The sequence below is a fragment of the Bacillus rossius genome, chromosome 15 (assembly GCF_032445375.1).
Source record: "Bacillus rossius redtenbacheri isolate Brsri chromosome 15, Brsri_v3, whole genome shotgun sequence".
Lineage (NCBI taxonomy): Eukaryota > Metazoa > Arthropoda > Insecta > Phasmatodea > Bacillidae > Bacillus > Bacillus rossius.
The window spans coordinates 42,694,678-42,714,357 of NC_086342.1; the positions used below are offsets into that span (position 1 = coordinate 42,694,678).

Below are 19,680 nucleotides of genomic sequence, written 5' to 3' on the forward strand. Positions count from 1 at the left end.
CAGGCGAGAGAGCCATATACTCAACCCGAAGTAAAAGGTTAGGTTATGTCAGGTCAGTGAAATAAATGTTTTTATTTATTTTCCGGGAGGGTTGGGTAGGTAAGCGTTATTTAAAATATTTAATGACCGTAAAATAAATAAATCCTTGCAATATGGTGCTTTTTCATTAGCGATCGGAAAACTTATATTATGTTACGATTTTGGCTCTCTCGCCTGTGAAGTGTGAAATTAAAATGAAGGCTTCACTGTAAACTGCTTATTCAACAAGCACACAAAATTGCGTTACAGTGAAATTACATTAAACATCAAGTGATCATTAAATATCAATGTTCGCTTTTATTTTATTTTCATACGTATTTATTTAATGAATGCAGTTTTTGTTCACGTGTATTTTTCAAAGGATACAGCAAACAAGGCGCTGAGATTTTTCACGTTGTTGTGTTTGTTAACTTGTTAATTTTAGTTTACGATCGTCAGTTGTTAATATTGCGTGATCTCTAGTGGCTAGATGCGTTTAAAAACCCTAACCTAACTCCGATAACGATCTTTTTTTTGTTCGTGAAATCGTCAATTTTTGTGATATATTGTAATTTTTTAAGATGAATAATTAACGCATTAAATAACCACCACACTGCAGTTGGATGACGACCATTTCTTCTACAAACAGATATGGAATTTTTGTCGATCAACCAATAGTCTGTAGTTAACGATTTAAATCAATATTGAGGTGTTTATTTGTGGTTAGTAAACATTTCGCATTTTTCGCGGTTTGGGATGAATTTCGCGTGAAAATTCGCGATTTCGCATAAAACCATATAATCTTGGCTCTACTCATAACCTCCCCTGCTCTATGTACGTATGCATGTGTAATGTGACGTGTGACTGAGTACCGGCCGGAAGAGGGTGCGAGTGATTTGCACCAAGCAGAATACTAAGCATTGAAATGTGTGAAATTTTCACATTTGGTTTCTCTCAAAAATTCTGTGTTCTACAATGATATTCCATGTTTTTTGACATATCTTTTTACCTCCACTATACTTTTGTTAGTTCCAACACGTCTACATGTTTTCAAACAAAGTTGTGTTTGTTAGCTGTCACCATACAGTGTAGCACGCTCCATAGAGGTAGGTACAGGTGCTAATAATCGCTTCGGTGGTACTGAAACGAGGGTGTAAGTGCCGAGATCTTGGTCGATAAAGCAAGTACGATCATGCCGTGCGAATCTATTGCAATGTTTTTCATTTACGATTGTTATGATGTCTACATTCTTCGTTACAGAAACCAGGCTGAATTATAATCGACACAAGTGTTTAACTAATTGAGTTTTTCGTACATAATATACCGAAAAATAGCAGAAAAATTGCATTCTTGCTAGACAGTAAACACTTATATTTAACTGGGAAATGACTTAAGTAAAGTTTGCAGTTAATATTCTACCAACTTGAAGTGTTCATAGAAGACTGCCACTTAACTAATAATTTTTGTAAAAACCATTTTATAATCTGTTACACAATGCATATGCTCAATGGGTAGATTGTAAGTAAATGTGTGCAGTATGGAAGCAGGGTGTGGTGGCGGGCAGGCCTGAAGACGGCGCTGGTGGAGTGGGACGACTTTGCGTCGGGCACCAGCAGCCGCAGCACCAAGCTGATCCACGGGGGCGTGCGCTACCTGCAGAAGGCCATCATGCAGCTGGACCTGGAGCAGTACCGCATGGTGAAGGAGGCGCTCCACGAGCGGGCCAACATGCTGCAGTCCGCGCCCCACCTCAGCCACCCGCTGCCCATCATGCTGCCCGTCTACACGTGAGTCCGTGCTTGATCTCTCATGCATGCGCAGTGGCGGGTTACCAAATTTTCAAGGTATAGGCTGTAAAGTTTTTGCCACCCTTGCCTCTACAATTTTCATGTCCTACGTTATGTTTACAATCCAACAATTTCGTTGAAATAGCACGTAAAATAATTTTTGGGTATATTTTTGAGCTAATCAAAGCTCACTCATGTGGGCAGAGGGCGCAGAGGCCGATTACTGGTTGTGGGGGGGGGGGCGAACTAGCTGTTTTACTCTGGAATATGGAAGTTTGCTACACGGATTCACGGAACGTACAATGACAAGGGAGAGGGGAAAGTCATAGGCAAAATTTCTTGTAGACGTCTACCTGTAAAACATCAGAAAACAGAAAACTGTCATGCAGGAATCCTTTTGATTTCTATGAGGTAGCAAAAAAAAAAAAAAAAAAAAAATTGGTTCTCAAATTTGCCGCCCCAAAAATCTGCCGCCCTAGGCTCAAGACTACTCAGCCTGCTGGTAAATCCGCCACTGTGCATACATGATTGTAGTTTTGAACTGTTCGTCATAGGAAAATAGTAAAAAATGAAAACATAAAATCGCAGAGTACAAGCCTAAATCAGCTGATGTCAAACTTTAAACGTCAGACTGCACAGAATGTTCCGTGGAAGGAATAAATAACAGCGCAGACGGACAGCAGGCTCCCTAGGCAATCAGCTGCGACGTCTGTTCCTGCCATCAGGCGGTGCTCTTTCTACTGGTCGACACAAGGTAACAAGTAACGTCAAAAAAACATTACTCAGACACAAATAATATAATCTCCAGTACTACTACTGTTTGCACTCTCCTATTGCGGCAAATATTTTTTTTATGAGTTAAATAAATTTGCATCTTAAAGAATCTGTGTCCATATCCTTGGAAACTGACACACTTGCTGCTTTTAAATTAGTTCAAATCTCGTCATTACGGAGTTTATTGATCCAAGGAACCGCCATGTTACTCTAAAATATTATTCCGATAATTTTTAATACTAACTTTCCAAGCTGAAAGTGAGCAGAGCGGCTCAGGTTGTGGGCTTTCACTTCTTCCCAAGGAGCAAAAAGGCCACTTTCCCAGCACTCGCTCTGATATAAAATTAAAGGACAATTAATTTACAATTACTAAATTTAACTTAGCCTCCAAATAACCAAGAGCAATCAATATTAATGGGCTCCATAAAAGTGTTGGTCTGAAAAACAAAGTTACAAGAAAAGTAAAGTTGATAAATATCAAACAAATAAAACACCTCAAGCTTAGGTAGTTAAACATTTTTAATAAATGTAGCAAAATACAGCGCAGTAGGAAAAACCACAAATAATCCATGAAAATATGGTAGGTACCTGCACACTATTCAATTTACCCTATTAAATTAACTCTTATATAATTGTAAACAACACACGTGCATTTCTGAAAGTGCTTAAATAAACATTAATAAATAATTATATATGCTAAAGCATACATTACCTAACACTGTGGTGAGGCTATCACATAAACCTAAAAATGCAAAGATATGCATAGAGAAATTTTGACTCTGTAGACATGCTTGTATTTAATACATATCGTAGTTATTGTTGATGGTGCTTAATTAAAAGGTCTGTATTATAACTTAATACTAATGTGTCAGGTTTGAAATATTATCAACAATGTGAAAATTATCATGAAACCCCAGAGCTAAATTGAAATATTTTATGCTCTAAGTTTGGGAAAAATTCACGTCTAGCATTAGGATAAATACAGTAATTGTAATGATGTCTGCTACTGCAGAATTTTCTGAAATATATCAAAAGTAATGAATGTAGGCTATAAGGCTAGACCGCCTTAAAACATTGAGTCTAAGGCTGTGAAAGTATTTAATGTGTTATGCTAAGCAATAGAGTTGGTTAATATGTAGTTTTTGCCTTTATCACGTTACAGTCAAACCTCATTATTACAAACCTGAAGGGACTATATTTTAGCACTTTGTAATAACGAGGGTTTGTATTAACCAAACTATTGGGATATCATGACAAAAAAAATTGATTGAACTTTTAATGCCTATATATTTACAATTATTAAGAAAATTATACACACCGTTGGTAGTATAAGCTGGCATCACTACATGCATGACAATATGTAAACACTGAATAAAACAAACACAATGCAACTCTTACAGAATAAATCATAATACAAACTTCAATAAACTTGCATTCATGACACATTTTCAATTCAAACATTTGGTTTTAAAAAAAAAAAGCATCAATTCTGGTTTGCACTATCTTTTTCTTATACCTAGGCATTGTTTACCACATTTAACTTTGGTCATATCTACTGCTGCTGACTCCCTACACATAGTTTTGCCAACAAGATTGTTGTGATCCTTAAACCGTTGTAGCCAACCATTGCTGAAATTCCTAACCTCAATGCTAGGTAGTCTGCCTTCTTCTGAATAATAGATCCAGAAATTGGCAAGTTTGCTGCACGCATTTCTTAAAACCACTGCAACAAGGTGGCTTCCATTTCTTGATGTTTTGGGCCTCGCATTCTTTTTCTTGTTGATAATCTGCACGAACTCGCAAAAGCCGATTCAATCTTTTCACGATTTTTTAATATTGTCGACGACGATTGCGGGATGTTAAATTCTCTCGCAATTTCAGTTTTCGTTCTCTCTCCATTGTCTACTTCTTCTATAATTTTAACTTTAACTTGCAATGTAAGTTCGTTGCGTTTACGTTTCGCAGTCATATTACAAAACAACTAACACTCAAAATTGAGGTTAAGATACACGTGCGTGAACAATGGAAAATATCAGAACTTTTTTCCATAGATTGTTTAAACTTCTACGTATGTACACTTCCGACGACTAATAATAATAATAAGGTATAGAGTTCATTCCTTTTCATTTTCCGTTTACAACATGGCATCTTTTCTAGTTTAGTTACTAACATCGCCACTAGAGTTGAACTTTTCATCTTGTTTTTCGACCATTTTGCGCTGTAGGATACATACATGTTCTTTGGAGAAACGTTTGTTTACAGGACGGTTATGAAGACGATTTACTTTAGACTTCGGCGGTGAAATTCGTATTAACCGTTTACTTATACACGTTAACAGCTACTTGAGGGATCAAAACAACTTCGTAATTCATATTAACCGTATTTCGTATTAAAAGTACTGAATAGCATAGGAAATCATACTTTATTTTCCGGGACTGTGAAAGTACTTCGCATAAACGGGAATTTCGTACTAAGCGGATTCGTATTAATGAGGTTTGACTGTAGTTGTATTTGCCAACCGTCAGCAACTACTGTTTGTATGCCTCTTAAGTGCAATATCTGCTTTGCAATTGTGTTATGTGATGTTTGTTGCAGGTATTGGCAGATTCCTTACTTCTGGTTTGGGATCAAGATGTATGATCTGGTGGCAGGATCGAAAATGGTGAAGAGTTCCTATTATTTGTCGAAGAAAGATGCGCTGGAGCTGTTTCCGATGTTGCGAGGAGACAAGCTGTGTGGTGCCATCGTGTACTACGACGGTGAGTCCCAGCCAGCTCAGTGCTTCGTTCCAGAACATTGTAGTCTCATCACATGGTCAATACGTTCATTTACCAATCCTGAATACAGAGTTGGAACAGATGTATCATTAATAATAATACATGCAAACATTTTTAATCAAACACATACCAGGTAAACTAGTACTAGTATAGTGATAATGTTATGTCGGTTACATTGTTTGTGGGTTAAAAAAGTGTGTATTAGGTGGTGAAAACAAACAAGATTTGATTGAAGTGTTGAATGAGGGGCAGGATGGAAGGGATTATGTTCCGTAGAAATTTTTCAGATCAAATGTTTTGTACAAGTCCATTGGGTTCTTTATAGTGTTCGGTTAAAAAATGTTGAAGTGCATTTATTGTGAAAATTAATTGTGAATTACTACCTGGACTTGATTTCACGTCTGTATTACTTTCTTTTGTAATCTAAAATCTGCAGATACAATTAGTAGTTCATCAACCCAGGGTTTTATCAAGTCAGACCATACGAAAACTAGTTGTGCATGTTTAGATTAATTTCTTGTGGAGCGTACATCCTCGCGCAGGTCTGCGATGCGTGTGCTACGAGGAGCCGTGCCGTGTGCGCAGGCCAGATGGACGACGCGCGCATGAACCTGGCGGTGGCGATGACGGCCACGCGGCACGGCGCCACGCTGGCCAACCACGTGAAGGTGCTGCAGCTGCACAAGGAGGGGGGGCGGCTGAGTGGCGCGCGGGTGCGTGACGAGCTGACCGGCAAGGAGTGGGACGTGCGTGCCAAGTGCGTGGTGAACGCCACGGGCCCCTTCACGGACTCGCTGCGCAAGATGGACGACCCCGACGTCAAGGCGATGTGCTGTCCCAGTTCGGGTGTCCACATCGTACTGCCGGGCTACTACAGGTGGGACTCTTCACTGAGTGATGTGCACTTCGTTCTGCCGGGCTACTACAGGTGGGACTCTTCACTGAGTGATGTGCACTTCGTTCTGCCGGGCTACTACAGGTGGGACTCTTCACTGAGTGATGTGCACTTCGTTCTGCCGGGCTACTACAGGTGGGACTCTTCACTGAGTGATGTGCACTTCGTTCTGCCGGGCTACTACAGGTGGGACTCTTCACAGAGTGATGTGCACTTCGTTCTGCCGGGCTACTACAGGTGGGACTCTTCACTGAGTGATGTGCACTTCGTTCTGCCGGGCTACTACAGGTGGGACTCTTCACTGAGTGATGTGCACTTCGTTCTGCCGGGCTACTACAGGTGGGTCTTCACTGAGTGATGTGCACTTCGTTCTGCCGGGCTACTACAGGTGGGACTCTTCACTGAGTGATGTGCACTTCGTTCTGCCGGGCTACTACAGGTGGGACTCTTCACTGATTGATGTGCACTTTGTTCTGCCGGGATGCTACAAGTGCATGTGGTGTGGCGATTAAATAACCGCACTGTTGTATGAAGGCATCATAACCTGTTTAAAGAAATTAAATTTATCCTATGTTGAATTTTGGCCTTTTATGTAAGGCTGTTTCCCATGAAACCTTCGGCACATGACATACATCACTATTAGAACAATTTCTTGTAGCCTATCAAAGGCTCCCTTTCGTACTGCGTAAGGAACCACAGGGGATGTGGTTGGTGTCCTTCCCCATGAGTTCAGTTTATTTAATGGTTTTTTGATGTGGCAGAAAATTAGACAACTATTTTGCCAAAAATCTGCCCACTAAGTCAATTTTACTGTTTAATGAGAATTGTTCAGACTTTTATTCATTTGTGCATGTAGAGACTTAAGTTTTCCTTTTTTTTCTGATACTATTGCAAACCAATATTGTAACAATAAACCATCCAAAAATTTAAACTGCCTGCCATAACCCAGTGCTATAAACATAAGCGAATGATACGAGAATGAGACTCGCCTTTCTTTACATTGTCCGTAAAGCCACAAAGGAGTCACAAAGATGTACTATAACTATACTATAACTATACCAAACTGCATGAAAACATATATGTAGCTTATACCATCTGATATATTATAACCATACCAAAAGAGGAAGCGATAAATGGAGGTTTTTTAAAATATGAAATTAACTTTTAAAATACATCAATGAAATTAGTAATTGTGTAGTTCATATTTTAAATTTTATGGTAACTTCCTGTTTTTATGGTTTAAATGGTTAATAATATACTATCAACATAATTACGGATATTATATGTATTTATGAAATGAAGGGCTGGCTGTAAATGAGGCTTGTCTGCATTGTGGTGTTGGCAGCCCTGACAACATGGGGCTGCTGGACCCGAGCACGTCAGACGGACGGGTGATCTTCTTCCTGCCGTGGCTGCGACACACGATCGCGGGCACCACGGACCTGCCGTGCCAGGTGACGCACAACCCCAAGCCCACCGAGGACGAGATCACCTTCATCTTGGAGGAGGTGAAGAACTACCTGAACCCAGACGTGGAAGGTGCGTGCCTGCTCTCTGCGCCGTGCTGTACACTGCCACAGGGTGTGTGCGCCGTGCTGTACACTGCCACAGGGTGTGTGCGCCGTGATGTACACTGTACACTGTACACACACCCCTTCTCTTCAGAAGTGCACCCGGGCGCCGATTCCACGCCGCTCGTAACCATTCTGGCATTGAATCATTCTTCATCCAGCCTTTTTCTTGACAATGAATGATTACTTCCAGTGGAAACGCTTCTTTGGGAAGAGTTTTTTTTTTTTTTTTTCCAGTTAATGAATGGTGGCAGTTTTCCTGCCGTCTACCAAAACAGATAACATCACTGTGACTCGCAGCTTCTCATTTCCTGTCGTACACACTGTGACTGTCGTAACGTGTTTTGTTTCAGTGGTAGTGTTCCTGGGCGTGTCGAAACGCACTGCCGTTTCATCAGCGTTTCCAATTTGGCTGTACAAATAATCGTGTTGTTTACGAATACCAATTACATGGCGCTGAAATTTAGTCAATTTCTCTTGGAAATCTTTTGGCAGGTATTGTGCTGCTTGTGTTCTACGCTGCAAACAGAAACCTGCAACGGTGCATCATTCTTACGCACCAACCAGTACTTGCAGTGAAGCTAGTCCGCAAAAAGTTAATGTCTTGGGCTTTTAATTTTATTACGTCTGTGAAATTTGAATTCCGTCTCCTCTCTTCTCTGTCCTTTTGACATTTTAAATTGTAAACTTGCATGCCGCTCTATAGTGTCCATTTTATAAAAAAATTTCACTTTCCTACAATGCAAAACAAAGTGCAAGCAGCCAAACAAATGACAATCAGTTCTAATACTGACCCAAGCACTGACTAGTAGCGCTGTTACTTCACGTTTTGGCTGCATCGCTGGTGCCGGCCGTGACCTTGATACAGTGGTCTCGCCGCACCGCGCCGTTTCAAAACATTCTTCCAGCAGCAAAGATGTAGGTTTGCGATTATACTGCGACCCTCACATTCAGTATCAGCAGTTTTGATAAAAATCATTGCATTATATTCAAGTAAATACGGTACATTTCAATAACATTCTAAACCTTTAATTGATATCAAACATGATCTGAGCCATGTCTCTGGGTTGGTGTGTTGACATTTTGTTTGCTGCCTTTCTTATGTATAGGAATAACCTTAGAAGGTTTCCATTTATTAGGGTAAATGCCACTATTACACTGCTGTTGAAATTAAACTGAAGTATAGGAGCAAGAGCCAGAAAACATCCTTCTATTGTACAGTTGGGAATTTTATCTGGACCAGTTGACATAGTGGATTTCAAGGATTTTATTCCCCATAGTACACAGCTCTCTGTAATGGTGGATATAGGAATAGAGTAATCATAAGTATTAGGTAATGTGTGGTTGTGGTTGTGGTTGTTAGCAGAAGTTACATACACACTAGAAAAATAGCTTTCAAAACTATTTGCAATACAAGTTGGGTCAATGGTAACATCATCATTGAATTTAAGAGATAGTTTCTAATTATATCCTTCTCTCATGATTTTTACGTAGTGCCAAATTTTTAGGATATTATTTGTTTTCATTGTTTAAATTTTGAAACCAAAATTTTTTATCTTGTGCAATGAGAGTTTTAGCCTCTTTATGATGATATGAAAACAAAGCACAGTAATAAGTATTCTTGTTTCTTTTTTAATGGGGACGTGGCACTGACGCTACGAAACAATCTTGGGGTTGGTTTGCTATTCAAACATGACCCGCGCAGAGTTTTCTTTGCAATGATGAAAAAGGAATAATAGAATTGTTTTTTTTAGCATGACAGTAAATTTCTTTTAGAGCAACTTGTATGAAATACGTAATATTATCGCTTTTTCACAAGTTGGTGAAAATATTTTAAATGTTTGTGAATGTTTATACAGGCCTTTTGGAAATTGCTGGGCATAAATTTAATGGTTGGCAGGGCATGCCAAAACTAGTGTTTTTTTTATACGAACAATTGTTCGGAAAGGTATACCTGTAATGTTGCAGGCGGAACAGAAGCGTGCTGAAGTAGACTTTGCACGCATATAGGTGACTCCAGTTTCTGAGAGGACGCACGATCGCAGCGCAGCCAGCAATGAGCACAATTGTAGAGTCGGCCGCACGCACTAGCAACCAGCAGTTGTAGATCACAGTGGAGGGTAGGCAGTGGTGCGTTCACGTGTAGCTCATGGGGTGTCAGCACGGTGTGGTAATGCCTGCCTCCCTTTTCATCAACACATCCTACCAGAGCGATGATGTACGAGTATGTTCTTTGAATAGTTATAAAAATAATTCACAGTGTGTGAGGAAGATAGCAAACAGTCATAATAAATTTTATACAGAATGAATGATTGTTTTAGCAGAAGAATAACTATGGCGTGTCAGAATGGGGCATGCCTTAGTAGCCCACTAGGTTGCGGTCAACATCATTACAGTTGAATTAATAGTGTCCCCATTGCTGAGAGTGAAATATTCAGTGAAAGGGCTTCATCACGGCAAAGAGATCTCTTTCAGCAATATGGGTGACATCACACACTGGGATGACATACTTTCTGGATCTCTGTACCCACTTAATGACATAGAGTTGTGCCTAATATATCACATTCCAACTCTCCTGACGAGCCCCACATCGTATAAGACACGAATGTGTTTGTTTTGTTGATATTATGCCTATATTGGCAGTGGTCAAAGATTTGAAAACATTTTATCTGTGCTATTAGCTTATATTCATTACTTAAAAAATTTAAAAGAAAGAGATCAAGCATAATAAATTAAATGTATACAATTTCCAAAAAAAACTACTATTTAACTGTACGGTTATGTTGACTTAACAAATTTTTTTCATTCTGGTATTTTAATTTACTATAGTATTTAATGTTTTTACTTAGTTTCAAAATTTAATAGTGGGTAAAGTACTTTCAAGTTTACAATAAAACACTTGTATTTACAATTCAAAAAACACACACTAGTTGCGTATAAATTGGGTTGTTGATGCACTGTTGAACAAAGTGGTTGGAGTGTTATTGATGCACTGTTGAACAAAGTGGTGTTTGTTGGAAGTGTTGATGCACTGTTGAACTAAGTGGTGGAAGTATTGTTGATGCACTGTTGAACAAAGTGGTGGAAGTGTTGTTGATGCACTGTTGAACAAAGTGGTGGAAGTGTTGTTGATGCACTGTTGAACGAAGTGGGGGAAGTGTTGTTGATGCATTGTTAAACTAAATGGTGGAAGTGATGTTGATGCACTGTTGTACGAAGTGGTGGAAATGTTGTTTATGCAATATTGTACGAAGTGTGGAAGTGTTGTTGATGCACTGTTGTACGAAGTGGTGGAAGTGTTGTTGATGCATTGTTAAACTAAGTGGTGGAAGTGATGTTTATGCACTCTAGTACGAAGTGGTGGAAGTGTTGTTTATGCACTATTGTACGAAGTGTGGAAGTGTTGTTGATGCACTGTTGTACGAAGTGGTGGAAGTGTTCTTGATGCACTGTTGAACGAAGTGGTGGAAGTGTTGTTGATGCACTGTTGAACGAAGTGGTGGAAGTGTTGTTGATGCACTGTTGTACGAAGTGGTGGAAGTGTTGTTGATGCACTGTTGAACTAAGTGGTGGAAGTGTTGTTGATGCATTGTTAAACTAAGTGGTGGAAGTGATGTTGATGCACTGTTGTACGAAGTGGTGGAAGTGTTGTTGATGCACTGTTGTACGAAGTGGTGGAAATGTTGTTTATGCACAATTGTACGAAGTGTGGAAGTGATGTTGATACACTGTTGTACGAAGTGGTGGAAGTGTTGTTGATGCACTGTTGAGCGAAGTGGTGGAAGTGTTGATGCACTGTTGAACGAAGTGGTGGAAGTGTTGTTGATGCACTGTTGAACGAAGTGGTGGAAGTGATGTTGATGCACTGTTGTACGAAGTGGTGGAAATGTTGTTTATGCACTATTGTACGAAGTGGTGGAAGTGTTGTTGATGCACTGTTGTACGAAGTGGTGGAAGTGTTGTTGATGCATTGTTAAACTAAGTGGTGGAAGTGTTGTTGTTGCACTGTTGTACAAAGTGGTGGAAGTGTTGTTGATGCACTATTGTACGAAGTGTGGAAGTGTTGTTGATGCACTGTTGAACGAAGTGGTGGAAGTGTTGTTGATGCACTGTTGTACGAAGTGGTGGAAGTGTTGTTGATGCACTGTTGAACGAAGTGGTGGAAGTGTTGTTGATGCACTGTTGTACGAAGTGGTGGAAGTGTAGTTGATGCACTGTTGAACTAAGTGGTGGAAGTGTTGATGATGCACTGTTGAACGAAGTGGTGGAAGTGTTGTTGATGCACTGTTGAATGAAGTGGTGGAAGTGTTGTTGATGCACTGTTGAACAAAGTGGTGGAAGTGTTGTTTATGCACTATTGTACGAAGTGTGGAAGTGTTGTTGATGCACTGTTGTACGAAGTGGTGGAAGTGTTGTTGATGCACTGTTGAACGAAGGGGTGTAAGTGTGTGGGAAACGTGGCTGCAGTGCGGCGCGGGGACGTGATGTCGGCGTGGAGCGGCATACGGCCGCTGGTGTCGGACCCCAGCAAGGGCGACACCCAGAGTCTGGCTCGCAACCACGTGGTGCACGTTAGCGCCAGTGGGCTGGTGACCATCGCGGGCGGCAAGTGGACCACGTACCGCGCCATGGCGGAGCACACCATCGACGCCGCCATCCAAGGTGAGCTATCCTCGCTCGCCAGGCTTCCCTGCAAGGTTTATACACTGCTGCATCTTTATCTGCTCTATGACATCCAAGACAGACAATTCATCGAGTTTCCCTCCTTCACAGGCTCAGCTTTTTTCCGTTTTGATTTCATAGATACTTTTATAAAACAAATTTTTTAATCATATGCAACTCTGCAAGTAGTGTATTCCTACAATAACTGAGTCAAACTGTCCTTCCAGGATAAATATTTACCAGTCGTTTCATAAGAACTGTGTTTCAAGGCCAGGCTTCATCTGAAACTTTACCAACCACAGGATAGACGTCTACATGCAAAATAAATTTTAATGTGGTTTACATAATTTTTGTGATGGTGGTTTTAAACGAAGGAAAAAAAAAAATCTTGGATATTTGGAAGATCTTAGTCCAGCTGCAGCTTTACAATTGTTAATTTAAAGTTAGTGACGAAGAGGGACACAATATTCAAAGTGGCATAGATTTCCAGTTGTTCATTAAATCATCTTGTAACAGTCAGCTGTAAGGGATGGAGACAGAGCGAGCTTGTTCAACCTCTCGTTGCGTGCAGGGCAGTGATAGTTCCTGTGTTTACACAATTTATGGCCAGTCTTGTATTCCGTAGAGGAAAAAGTCAACAAGTATAGGTTGATCATGTGTTAAAGCTAGTATGATTTGTGCTTGCGTTGTTAATGTGGCAAGGTGAGTGAGAGCGTGTGGGAGCCAGCAGCGATGTGCCATGTGTGCAGCGTGCGGCTTGCAGCCGGCGCACACGAGCTCGCGCACGGACGGCCTGAAGCTGGAGGGAGCGACCAGCTGGACCCCCACCATGTACATACGCCTGGTGCAGGACTTTGGGCTGGAGACGGAGGTGGCCAAGCACCTGGCCAGCTCGTACGGCGACCGTGCCTTCGCCGTGGCCAAGCTGGCCAGCATCACGGGCAAGCGCTGGCCCATCATCGGCAAGAAGCTGCACCCCGAGTTCCCTTACATCGACGCAGAGGTGAGTGAGGCAGTGTGCGTCTGTCCCCTGTCCTGTCACGGGCAAGCGCTGGCCCATCATCGGCAAGAAGCTGCACCCCGAGTTCCCTTACATCGACGCAGAGGTGAGTGAGGCAGTGTGCGTCTGTCCCCTGTCCTGTCACGGGCAAGCGCTGGCCCATCATCGGCAAGAAGCTGCACCCCGAGTTCCCTTACATCGACGCAGAGGTGAGTGAGGCAGTGTGCGTCTGTCCCCTGTCCTGTCACGGGCGGAAATGGTGGTTACAATCCCAGGCGGCAGACTTCTACGTCACAGGTCCCACGTTAGGACAAATGTCCCATTGTTGGCGATGAGTTTGGTAAAAAATACCTGAACACTTGCTGTATCTGGTGCAATACATATTTAAATGAAATTGAGTTTGGTTTCAATAAACAGTCCCAGGGAAACTTACTTTGTGGACGAGCATTGTGTCGTGTAGTGATAGGTCAGTGTTTTTAGGTATTTGGTCCCATTTTGTTCTTCGCTCCACTATTTGGATTACCGTCTTTTATCTTTGCTGTGGCCAAATTGTAACAATGCTTACACAACCTAATAATTGCTAAGTGGAATTATTCAGATTTATTCAAATTCAACCCCACTCAAATATTAACAGTTTTGTTTCGCAATAAATGTAAAGCTTATGTTTTTGTTTCAAACACTCTATGGAATGGAAATATGGTGCTGCCATCTGTGGAAGTCTCAGAAATCTGGAAACGATGGTGCACCCGTATGATTTATTCTATTATTCATATATGTTAACTTTCGCAAAAATCTGGTAATGTTCTAAGCATATTGGTGTGCCAACTAAACTTTATAATAGTACAACTATCCTTTAATACTTTTTTGTAATTTATGGTAATAAAAATAAAAATATGACAACTTAAAAAAGTATGCTATTCTATTTTAACATTCCTTTGTTTACGTTAAAATGTAGAGTTAGCAAGCATTCATCATACTGTAGAGAAAAAATAAATTGTTACAGTACATACATATATTCAATGCCATGTTGAATAAAAGAATTTTAAGATTAAACTTTTACTGTTAAATTTTGAGTTCTCTCTCTCTCTCTCTCTCTCTCTCTCTCTCTCTCTCTCTCTCTCTCTCTCTGTGTGTATATATGACACTAAACAGTAAAATTAAATTATTCAACCCTGGTTTATATTACAAGTGTGGAGCGTGGTGGATGTTGTAAATCTGTTATGGTGGTTGGGCTGTTACATCAATGCATAGTCAGGGGTGTATTCATGTTAGTGAGGCAGGATGATAAGTGTGATGCTATCGGTGTTCCTAGCACAGTATCTCCTCTAAGCGCAAGGCTCTGAACTGGCTCGCAGTTTTCTCGTGCATAGGACAGCTCTGAAATGTTAGCTGTAACCGTAATGTTAGAAGGCGGAGAAATTATTTTATTTTATTTATTTTTAATTTGTCACATGCCCACCAACAGTCGTAGACTTTAGTGATGAAGTTAAAGTTGTAATGCAAGGCCCTTTCGTGCTTTCAAGAATCCTTATCGGGCATTTCATGGATAAAAATTACTCTGAAACATACAGTTTAGAAGCAAAATACGGAAACACAATTACCCATACACCCTCGGTGCATTCTTAAGTGCTTTTCGTTAACGAACAACACTCGGATATCTTGAGCAGGTTTCAAATCGCGTGTGTCTTCTGGTGGCAGCCAACTAATTGTAAACAGTAATCCTGGTTCCCAAAAACAATACTTATCTCCATAAATTTGCTTTCAACGACTGAAATTTTCCATTTTTGTTGTAACTTTGCATCATGAAGTGTTTTTCAAAACTTTGTGATGTGTTGTTACCTATTAGGACTTTGAAACATGTGATGCACGTTAAAATTGTTTGCAGGAACATTGGATGTTGCATTTATTGCACATTGCATGCAACAGATGAGAAGATTAATTACTTTTTCCAAAAACTGTGCGAATAGATGAGGTTAGTTGCAGAATTATGTAAAAGTTCCCAGAGATATTGTTAGAATAAACAATAATTAAATGCCATACAAAGTTGAAAGTCATGAAGTATGGTATTTTTATCATTACTTTAACGGTTTCACAAAGAGAATAGAGAAAAACTGCAACATAGTATTTCTGATCAGCTGTCACCAGTATTGTACTATTATGAAACTGTATGAAATTTGCAGTTTGTGCTAGTGTCAGTCACAATACATCATTTTGAAATGCATAATAAATTGGAAAACACGCTTAACGGGGACATATTGGCTTCTGGAATAGGCGGGCCAACGAGGCAAAGCATGGTGCTTCTCCTTGTAACATCACCCATTGATAAACAATGAACAATAAAATGTTTTATTATTTATTTTGTTCTGCCACCAGTTGTATACATTTTTTTTTTTTAAATAAATAAATAACATGGCACAAAGTGCAGTTGCAGTATTTTGGTCCAATAGGAAGGATCACTTGCAGAGAGTGTGCTGTCAGCAAGTGCGAGTATGGCGGTTGTGCCAGATCCGGGCGGGATGAAGCGTGTCTACGGTCGGGCTGTACCGGGGGAGGACCGTGTGCGCAGATCCGCTACGCGGTGCGGGAGTACGCGTGCACGGCGGTGGACGTGATCGCCAGGAGGCTGCGTCTGTCCTTCCTCAACGTGCAGGCGGCACAGGAGGCGCTGCCGGGCATCGTGGACCTCATGGGGGAGGAGCTCCAGTGGACTGCCGACGAGAAGAAGGTGCGAGCCCCTGGTCCCCTTCTATATTTGTGCATCCTGTAACGAATGAAGATATCCCGGCTGGAGACGCATAACATGATTACAGTACAAGGCCTCTTTTATGGGAGTACTGCAAGGATTATACTAACATTTCTGAATTTTCAGGTTATTTTCTTTCCTAGAATTATATTATGAATTGTAGTTTGAAAAAATAAAAGAGTTCTGAAATGATTTTTTTTAAATTAATTATTTGCCAAAATATATATACTAATACCTTGTTTTAGAAAGTTCTTTACTTATACCTACCATACATGTTGTCACTTGAAAAAAGAAATTACTATCCATGGCTCCAAAATAGAAAATTGAATGGGACTTAGTTCTCATTTATTTGGGACCTTTTTTTTCCATTAAGATACAGGACTGTAAGTAACAATTGGGAAAAGGTTTTTTTTAAGTTATTTATTTATTTATTTACAAATCATGTGTGATACATGTTTTTTCATTGGGAGAAGAATAAATTCAAAATCCATTTCAAGCTCTTTTATTTAAATTCAGCCATACACAGTTTCAGATAAGGTAATAATCATTAAAAGAACTTTGCACCCAATGACCTGCAACAGTGAATGAGATAATGTGTAAGTGTTCTGTATGTGCAAGGAACAGTTGTATTAACCGGGCACGATTGTGACTTGTTTCAAGCTAGTAACCGTCTCACTCCTGCATGTTTGAGGGAAGTCATGTTGTCCGGCCAGTCATTGTACCACAGTCATTAACAGTAGGTCGCGTCACTCGGCAAGGCAACCATTTAAATAGAAAAAAAAATCTATAATAATATCCCACCGTTATTTCACAATTGGGTTACAACCAGGGATCTAGGTATCTGGGAGATGATTGCGGCATGTACGTATTCACAGTTGCCTTAAGCCGAACACAGACATCTATGGTCAAAAAATTTCCAAATGAAAGACATAAAAAAAAAAATCCACGTCATGGCCCAGACCATCAGACGTTTAATTGTTTCCCACGTTTAATTGTTTTACACTTTATCAACATAATACTATTAGTTTTTGTGTATCTAGTGTATCTTGGTCAGTTATCAGTTAAAAGAGGCACAACTTCTTTTTATAAATTTTGCAATAGCAACTTTATCCACGGGATAGACATTATGATTATCAGTCATGTGACTTAAAAAGTTGTTTTTTTAAGCATACTTTTTAGTACATTAATATTAATTTAAGTCAGAAAAATTAGAGCTGGGTGCCATAAACACACCGCACATCTGCGTCGCTCACGTGGTTGCTAGTGACGGTGCATGTGAGCCGTGTGTGACGTGTGTGACGTGTGATTCAGACCCAGCTGAAGCTGGCGTCGGAGTTCCTGGCCAACGAGATGGGGCAGACGGTGAACCGGGCGTCGCGCGACAAGCTGCCCATCAACCTGAGCAAGGACGAGATCCAGCAGAGCATCAAGCGGTTCCAGATCATGGACAAGGATCGCAAGGGCTACGTGTCCATCAACGACATCCGCCGCAGCCTGAAGGTGTGCTGCTTCGTGTTGTGCGTGCTCCGACCAGCAGAGCCCCGTGGTGTGACCTGCGTTAAATTATATTATATTAGATCCACATATTCCCCTACAACCTTCCACAACAAACGGTCTATTTAACAATTTAATGTTTATTTTTATTACAAAGTAAGTATTTGTTTAGAGCTTCTCTGTACACTGTCAGCCATCATTTTATGTTCTGGTAGCAATATATTTTGGTTTTCTGGAGTTACAACTCGTGGTAAAGCAATGTATAGTTGTCCATGGGAGAAACACTCTTTTCGTAAATCAATGCCAACCAAAGAGAATGTTTGTCCCTGAGACCTATTAATGGTCAGCGCAAACAAAGTTTTTACGGGAAACTGGAGCCGTGTGAAACATATCGGCAAGTCCGTGGGGATCATTGGAATCTTCTGGCCGGCTGCTGGGCGGTGAGGACTTTTAAGTCTTTTATTAGTAGCCTTGTGCCATTGCACGTATTAGGTGGGCTTAAATATCTTAAGAGCATGATAGGCATACCAATTTTTAGTAATAGTTCGATAGATGACAGGCCAGATGTAGTCAGTGAATTTAAAAATTCTTGTGGATAGTGGACTAAATCCGGGACATTACAAGCTGTGTCAACCGACTTGTAGTTTTTGATTTGGCCGGGAACGTTTTGTAGGATTAGATTGTTGACTTCGATTTGACTGTGAAGAATAGTGCTTGACGTACAGAGGCCAGTGATGTGATACTGCAGAGTGGTGGTGCGCTCAGTGTAAAGTGGTTGCTCGTGACTTTTCATAAAATAGCAAATGTTTGGACCTGCTTATAACCTGTCTTCAGCCTCGTAAATCATATATTAGCCTGCCATCTGGAGATTAAAAAAATAATATTTTTCATAAATGTGTCAAGGTATAGAATAATTTACAAGCCCTAATGTTATTTGCTGCCACAATAAAAATACTGTATGTAATTTTAAAATAATAATAAATATCTTAGTATGTTGAATGGTATCCAAATCAAATCTAGATACAACATTAAGTAGAGATCTTTAAAACAAAAAGTGTTATTTTCTTTGAAAATATGTGTATATTCTTTCAAAATAGGCTTACATCAAATATATTTAAATTTTTCTGTACTTGAAGTACTCATCTTGTGCTAATGAACATTACATTAATACACAATAACTGTGGTCAAGAGTGTAAACTACCTGCCATGCTGCTGTGAGCGTCGATGCACGGCCGTGACGCGCGCGTCTGGTTGCAGAACGCCGGCCGCGACGTGAGCGGGGAGGAGCTGCACGAGATCCTGCGAGAGATCGACACCAACATGAACGGCCAGGTGGAGCTGGACGAATACCTGCAGGTGACTCGGCTCGTCCAGCGTCACTGGTCCTCATGCGTCCCGCTGTCCCGCTGTCCCGCTGTCCCGCGGTCCCCGGCGAACAATACACCTAACCATCTATTAATTTGTTCTGCTTGCAACACACGGGGTGATGCGGTGGGTGACGTAAGAGAGAGCGAGTTGTATGCCACTCCACTCCAATCCACTCCTCTCCCCTTTCTCTCCCCTAACATTACCTTCAATGTTTTGTTTTAGTTCTAAGGGTGCGTGGGTGTGTCACTCGGTTCAAGAAAATCACAACTTTCGCTCAAATGACTGTGCTTCTCATTTAATTCAAACATGATTTGAGCAAAAATTTATGTGCGCTCATACGAACTTAAATTTTGGAGAAAAGAATACCATATTTACCCACATATTTTAGGCTGATTTTTTAGTGTAAAAAAATGTACTCCAACCGATATGCAGATTATTGGTTAAAAAAAATATATGCATTGTACTGTGTGGTTGAATATGTGCGTAAATAACTAACTTGTGTTGGTTTTTAACAAATACAACTCCACGAGTAAGTATAAATTGTTTAATCAAAATATCTGAGCAGTGGCGTGAAGTTCCGTGAACAGCGCA

General features: G+C 40.5%; 1 protein-coding gene across 2 annotated transcripts in view; it reads left to right on the plus strand.

Moving 5' to 3' along the window:
- Window positions 1-19,680, plus strand: part of LOC134539501 (glycerol-3-phosphate dehydrogenase, mitochondrial) — a 48,067-nt gene that overhangs the window by 18,850 nt on the left and 9,537 nt on the right. For both annotated transcript variants that reach the window (XM_063381577.1, XM_063381576.1), the window contains 9 exons: window positions 1,583-1,805; window positions 5,175-5,338; window positions 5,942-6,233; window positions 7,597-7,790; window positions 12,290-12,484; window positions 13,234-13,487; window positions 16,051-16,209; window positions 17,539-17,727; window positions 18,979-19,077. In XM_063381577.1, coding sequence (XP_063237647.1) covers window positions 1,583-1,805; window positions 5,175-5,338; window positions 5,942-6,233; window positions 7,597-7,790; window positions 12,290-12,484; window positions 13,234-13,487; window positions 16,051-16,209; window positions 17,539-17,727; window positions 18,979-19,077 — 1,769 coding nt within the window. The remainder of the gene's footprint in view (window positions 1-1,582; window positions 1,806-5,174; window positions 5,339-5,941; window positions 6,234-7,596; window positions 7,791-12,289; window positions 12,485-13,233; window positions 13,488-16,050; window positions 16,210-17,538; window positions 17,728-18,978; window positions 19,078-19,680) is intronic.